This window comes from Aplysia californica, unplaced genomic scaffold (genome assembly GCF_000002075.1).
Source record: "Aplysia californica isolate F4 #8 unplaced genomic scaffold, AplCal3.0 scaffold00172, whole genome shotgun sequence".
Lineage (NCBI taxonomy): Eukaryota > Metazoa > Mollusca > Gastropoda > Aplysiida > Aplysiidae > Aplysia > Aplysia californica.
Genome location: NW_004797442.1, coordinates 854,330 through 861,685, shown reverse-complemented (window position 1 = coordinate 861,685; position 7,356 = coordinate 854,330). Strand labels below are relative to the sequence as shown.

Genomic DNA, 7,356 nt, shown 5'->3' with positions numbered 1-7,356 from the left:
ACTGCCAGTCTAGCCGTCATTAAGTACGGCTAGCCTCTTCCTTATTATTATTATAATTATATAATTGTTGTAATGCTCACTGATTATTTGACGTTACCTATGGTCTGCAGAGCCAACATTTTTGTCCAATGACCGTGTCATGGCCACGGCACCAGCGGAGTGGAATGGGGTTCCTTTCGCGCAGATCAATACCGCCGGTCTGAACATTGCTGACTTCTTCCTGTTCCGGGCTCTCACCTCTAACGTGGAACAGAACCAGTGAGTCAAGTGCTTTGTTTGTTTGTTTGTTTGTGTGTTTGTGTGTTTGTTGTTTCTTGCTTGTTTGTTTGTTTGTGTGTTTGTTTGTGTGTATGTTGTTGTTTTTTTATTAGATCCTTCCACTTTTTTGGTTTGTTCTTGTGTATTCAACTTTTTCGTAGAGAGGATCATGACAGATGCACTTGAAGATCACGAAGGAACAGTCAGTATTGGCGGCAGAACGATTTATAACGTACGTTTTGCAGATGACATAGATAGCCTTGCGGGACAAGAGGAAGAGCGAATTGCTGGCTTAGTTACTGTAGTCTGTCTTGAAAAGACCTCCACAGCCTACAGCATGGAAATCAACGCTGTGGGGATCAAACTGATGTCTAACAGTGGCAAGAACATCACAGTGAAAATCCAAGTAAACAACCAGATGCTTGAGACCGTATGCAGCTTCGAATACCTGGGTGCAATAGTGACAGACGAAGGATCAAACTCAGAAATAATCTCCAGAATATCGCAAATTTCAGCAGCAGGGAATACGAAATCGCCTGTAAACCACAAGCTATCTTCTAAATTACCAATTACAGAAGGCCGGATCTTCTGTGACTTATCAAAGTTTTAGGGGGGGGGGGGACCATCACAGAGCACTTTCCTTGGGGGAAAAGTGTAGGCCTACAACATGATATGTGAGGCATCATGGTGGAATCAGGCTCTCGTCAAAATAATCAAAGTGAAGAAATTTGCATTTTTCCGCAGGTTCGTAAATTTTTATCTAATTTTGGGGTTTTTTTTCTCAACACCGTTCACGCCCATTAAAGAACTCATTTCTGAGTTGATTTTTCTGAAAAGTGTTGATTAACGGCACAAAAATGTAAATTTTCAGTTACAACGGACTCTTTAGCTAAGGAAAAAACTAATCTTTGGCGGTCATTTTCTCACTAATTTTACCTCTGAAAGCAGGTGACCCCGACCTCCTTCTTTCGCAAATATCTCGACTTGTATTCCAGATAAATGGATTTGTTTTCACCCAAATAAAGACAAACAAACAAGCTTTAAGATGATACCAATAATTCTACATGCCCAAAAATTGACGAGAGCCTGATTCCACCACGCTGCCTCACATATTATTATGAAAAAGGGGTTGGGGGGGGGGTGTCATCTCGGTGAAATGATAGAAGGTGTTGGTTGCTTGATAGGGGTTTAACGTCGCTGTAAAGGCAAGATGCAGTACTGCAGACAGCTTTATTTTCGCGAGCATTTTAATTTCGAAAAAGTAGACTTAATAGCTTGCGAAAATAAAGTGTAAGCACTGTGGAAGCAGCAATGTCGACTCATTTCAATGTTAGACAGAGTGAGTGAGCTATTTTTAGGTTCTCTACTGACATTAGAGAACGTATACAGCTTGTATATGTTGTCTAACGTTAGAGAACGTAGACGCTACCAATTAGAAAGTAGCGAATTCTCTCACAAGACCAGACCGCTGGATGGTTTGCAAATGCTCTGGTCTGGTTTTCTCCTTCTTTCCCATCAAACATCTAACGTCCTTATCTATTCTCGTCTCCTTTTTTTCTTGGCATGTTGCTATCTAGGAACACATGTAGCCTGCGGCATTTATATGACCTCTATTAGTGTTGCAAGTGCCGTGAAACTCTTACTTTCAAGAAATACCTCTAATCTTCGGCACTTATATGACCTATTAGAGTTGCAAGTGCGTAAAGCTCTTACTCTCTAGAAACACCTGTAACATTCGTCATTTGTATGATATATTAGAGTTGCAATTGCCGTAAAACTCTTACGCTCAAGAAACCCCTCTAATCATCGGCATTTATATGGCCTATTAATGTTGCAAGTGCCATGAAACTTTTACTTCTAGAAACATCTCTTATCTTCGCCATTTATATGAGCGACACCCTTAATCTTCGCCATTTATATGAGCGACACCCTTAATCTTCGCCATTTATATGAGCGACACCCTTAATCTTCGCCATTTATATGAGCGACACCCTTAATCTTCGCCATTTATATGAGCGACACCCTTAATCTTCGCCATTTATATGAGCGACACCCTTAATCTTCGCCATTTATATGAGCGACACCCTTAATCTTCGCCATTTATATTAGCGACACCCTTAATCTTCGCCATTTATATGGACCGACACCCCTAATCTTCGCCATTTATATGCCCGACACCCCTAATCTTCGGCATTTATATCACCGATTAGTGTTGAAAGTGCCGTAAAACTCCCACTCTCAAGAAACACATCTAATCATCGTATCGGCATTTACAATAATATGACTTAGTAGTTAGTAGTGTGGCAAGTGGGGGAAAACTCTTATTAAATTAAGCTCTTTTCTTTATCTTTTTAATCCCTCTTTCCAGGCCCGAGTCCGACGTTGTGTCCTCGGGAAAGGCACTTTCCACGAACTTCCCACTTGGCTCGGTCCTATCGGAGACGGACGTTAAACTAAGAGGTCCCGCCCCTTAAATAACCTAATAGTGTTGATAGGGGCGTTAAACCCATACCACTTCACCGTTTTTTTTCCAGGCCCGACGGCTCTAATGAGTGCAAGCTGCTGGCGACTGCGGCCGGCCAATGCAACAGCGCTCAGGACAAAATCACAGCCATCCAACGATGTGCCTGGCTGTTCAGGGCTCCTCGCTTCATCCGCTGCGTAGACCCCTCCAACAACGCCGACGGCTTTTTGAGGCTCCTGAAGAGGTAAACCATGATTGCATGATTACCCGTTGCCAGTCCATCTGACGGTCTACCTCGGAACGTCTACTAGTACAATGTGTACCTAGCTGTACTGTGTCAGTTTGGTTAGGGCTAGGTTTAGGGTTTGGGTTTGGGTTTAGGTTAGGGTTATGGGGTTAGTGTTATGGTCAATGTTAGGGTCAGGGTTAGGTTTAGGTTAGAGCTGGGCAACGAGTTGCTTTAGCAAAATCCGAATAATATGATAGTGCACCTCTTCGGCAAATAATAGGATATGAACCGCTTCGGCAAATGGGTTAGAACCACTTCGACAAACGGGTTAGCATGACTTCAACGAATGGATACACCCACTTCGACAAGCGGGTCAGGAAACGGAGTTACAAGTCTGAATTCGGACAATGTTTCCTTGATAATTATCCGGTTTTCCAGATAGATTATCCGGATTTTGCCCACCTCTAGTTTAGATTAGGGCTGGTTGTTCAAGGCCCCTCTCTTCATTCGCGGTGTCGACCCCTCCAACAACGCCGGGGGCTTTTTGAGGCTCCTGAAGAGGTAAACCATGATTGCATGATGACCCGATGCCAGTCCATCTGACGGTCTACCTCGGAACGTCTACTAGTACAACTGTGTACCTAGCTGTACTGTGTCAGTTTGGTTCAGGGTTAGGTTTAGGGTTTGGGTAAGGGTTTAGGTTAGGGTTATGGGGTTAGTGTTAGGGTCAGGATTAGGATCAGGGTTAGGGTCAGAGTTAGGTTTAGGTTAGGGTTAGGTTTAGTGTTTGGGTTAGGGTTGGGATCAGGGTTAGGGTTGTTGTAAAGGTTAAGGTTAGACTTAGAGTTTAGGGTCAGGGTTATGGTTAGGGTTAGAGTTTGGGTTAGAGTTCGGGTAAGGGTTATGATTAGGGTTAGGGTACATATTAATATATAAATTATTATAGTTATACTCATACAACGATACACACCTCACCCACTTCAGCATACATAAATAGTATTGCTGTTGGTTGACTTGTGCTTCTATGTAATTTGCTACGTTTTTCCTATCAAACATCGATTGTCCTCTTGTCCCTAGCTTCTTTTTGTGTTTGTTTTTCTCTGGTTACAACTCTTGTCTCTGGCTCTCATAATATGTTCTATTTGTGTTGCAACTGCAACAAAATGTTGACTTAAAAAAGGTAGATTAATTATTAAAAACAAAAAGTGATGTTATGTCTTTGGGCATAAAGTATCAGTTTTCGTCACTCGCTCTTTAAAAACTAGACTGGGGTGGAAGGAAAAAAAGAGATAAAAGAAAGGACAATTTAATTATGAAGATACAAACAACTTAGCAAATACATCCGTATTTCTGTGTGTGCAGAGCAAAAACTAATGTTGATGTGTGTTTTTTATCCCTGTAATTGACAGAAAGTAGAAGGGTGTGTGGGGAGAGAGATAAGGAGAGAGCGAGAGAGAGAGAGTGAGAGAGAGAGAGAGAGAGAGAGAGAGAGAGAGTTAAAGAGGGGGGTGGGTAGAGGAGGGGAGAACGAGAATCAGAAACAGAAATGGAGACAAACAGACAGACATACAAACAGACAGACACTCAGACACACAGAGTGAGAAAAAAAGGCAGAAAACAGACACAGGCACAGAGAGATAGAGAGACAGAAAGACAAACATACGAACAAAACAAATATACAAACAGTAAGACAGACACACAGGTAAACAGACATACAAGAGAGAGAGAGAGCTTGTATCGCCATTCCCCCCTCCCCAAACTACCCGTGCCCCGATTCCCACGTTGTCATTTACATTAAAAAGATTGAATAAATAGAAACGGGGAAAAGGGGGGGGGGGTGCGTACAAATAAACAATTAGTATTGCTGTTCACTTCTTTGTGACAAAATTCCTTTACCTAATTGTCAGGTCAATAATTTTATTATCCGGTTTACATTTTGCCAGTCCTATCGGAGATAGACGTTAATTTGTAAGGTTTCGCGTGATTTATTTTTTAAAACTTATCGTGTTATAAAGGGCGTTAAACCTTTACAATTTCGAGGAAGATAGTGGACTTCCTAAGTTAATTCTATAGTCCTGTAAATGTTAAACGCTCTGTGGTCCAATATCCGAGTGGGCATCGGGCGGGACTCTGCAGGTTGTGTTCCCATACAGACCGATGGTCGATCTTTCGTTCTGTCTTTTGTCTATCTTTCATTTTTCTTTATTTCTTTCTCTGTGTCTGTCTTTCTTTCTTTTTCCTTTCAATCTGTACGTCTCAATTACCTATCCCACGACAAAGCCCATCTCGGTCACACTTTGTATCCGATGCCTAACCATTAATAATATCCCTAAGCAGAGCCATACAGTAGTCATGTTTTGATGCTGCTTCAACTGCTCTTTCTAATCTGTCTTTGAATTAATGTGGTTCTTGATGTGCTTGACCAGAAACAACAGCTGTGATTGATCGATACAAAAACTACACTGTTTTAAGGCTGGCTTTGGTTGGTTATTTGCATGAGGTTCAGCAGACTGCTGGGAGACTTAGTCATCACTGCTGTGTCTCACTTCTTTTGTCACCAGGAGATAATTTGAAAATGTTCCCTTGTTTCTCTATCCCTTAGATAATTTGAGAATTTGCCTTTACTTGTGTATATAGTGTCTCTGTCTACTCTGTCCGTCAAGTTTTATTCAAAATGTTCATATTGATATGTGGTGTGTCAGTGGAGTTGTTTTGTTTAAACAAGAGTTGACCTATACTTTTTATCCTTCATGTTCGGGTGTCTCTTTTTCCCATGTCTGTAAGATCACTTTTTGAAAACGTTTATGCGTTCTATATCTGAGCTTCATTTAAAACTTGGTATTTGCCTGTACTTCTTTCCACAGATGTGTACAAGCAGTATGCTCCAACCAAGTGACATGCCAAAACTTCGTCAGTGATCTCATTGCCACCGGCTGTACCCATGTCTCGGGCATCAACACGTTAAACAACTACTTAAATGGCGCCGTCTGTTAAATACATTACTGGACTCCCTCTCAACTGCTTGACCGCTTGACCACTCATACTTTGCGTACTGGAATACCACTACAGTCATTGGACTTACTTCATGTCAGTCTCTCTCTGTTTCGCCTCTTCTAGCTTTTATTCAACAACTGCTGCAATATGTTGCAAGGACAGAAACAACAGCTGTGATTGGTCGATAGAACAAGCGCGCTGTTTTATGGTTGGCTGTGGTTGGTTGGAAGAGGTTCAGCAGACTGGGAGACTTAGTCATCGCTGCTCAAGCTGTCAGCTTCGGAACATCGTTTCTCTACACGCAAGCCTCCCAGCTGAACCGACTGAATAAAACGGCTCATTTATTATACAAATTAGCTGAAATTTGCATGTATTTCTGTTTCTTGTTCATTCTACTCTCTGTATGATTGTTCCGTTTTTAGAAGTTACTTCGATCATACCTATGTCTGTTGTGTAGCGGCTGAGCATGTTTCTTTCGCACGCAGAATACTTGAATTCGGTTTTCTAACTGGGATTCGAAACCAAACCATCCACACTTACCATGTTAAGTACGATGACATGTGGAGTACAGCACTATCCAACTATGACCAGGCCTCTACAGCATTACACTTTCTCTCCAAACCTCTCCTGAACTTTCCCAGCATGTTGAGATATATCCTTAATGTGACTGTAGTGATTTTGCCATCCTTATACGGAAACTGGAGCCGATAACGTCCTCGCAACTAAACACTTTAATAACCGTTTGCGCAGTACCCAATAGTAATTTTGATTGAAAGTTTTACAATCCAAATATTCTTGATCACGTTGATTGATTTTCTTTTCATATTTACAAACTCGAATTTTTTTTTCGAAGTTTTGTTCAAATCAGGGCTGAGATGATCGATGTCATCCCTTTAAGTGGGTCTTTTTATTTTTTACAGACCCTGTATAAGTATCCTTGGGTGGTGGTTGGAGCAATGCAATCAATAGGCTACATTTGAGAGACCCAAGACATCCTCAGCGAGCTGTTAAAATGTGATAAACAAACAATTTCGATTTTTTAACATTGCAGATTCTTAATGGTATCGGTTGCACGTGCTTAAAAACTTTTTGTCGAAATCAGAATTCTAAATGTTAAAAAAAAGCGACAACAAAAAAATAAAATATTGTAACCTTTTTTAAAAACGTTTTCTTCTGTCTCCAGTAAAAATATTGCTTTCTGTGCTTACCAACCTTTAAACAGCTGACCGTCAATATGTAGATTACACTACATTACGGAGCTCTCTTGGCCTAGCGGTACAGTGTTCGCCTCGCATTCTATAGGTCCCGGTTTCGCAACCTGGCGGTGACGTAAAAAATGTTCTTCTCTAAAATGTTCTCCTTTCACCTCTATTCAAGTTTTGTCATCTGCAATCATCTCCACTTTCTGCCC

The 7,356-nt window shown here is 41.3% G+C and overlaps 1 protein-coding gene across 1 annotated transcript in view; it reads left to right on the top strand.

Annotated features, from left to right (window-relative positions):
• Positions 1 to 6,314, top strand: part of LOC101859013 — a gene marked incomplete in the record, with an annotated part of 26,275 nt that extends 19,961 nt beyond the window's left edge. The window contains 3 exon segments of the mRNA XM_005098097.2: positions 111 to 258; positions 2,793 to 2,966; positions 5,816 to 6,314. Of these exon segments, the coding sequence (XP_005098154.2) occupies positions 111 to 258; positions 2,793 to 2,966; positions 5,816 to 5,945 (452 nt within the window).
• Between the last annotated feature and the right edge of the window lie 1,042 nt (positions 6,315 to 7,356).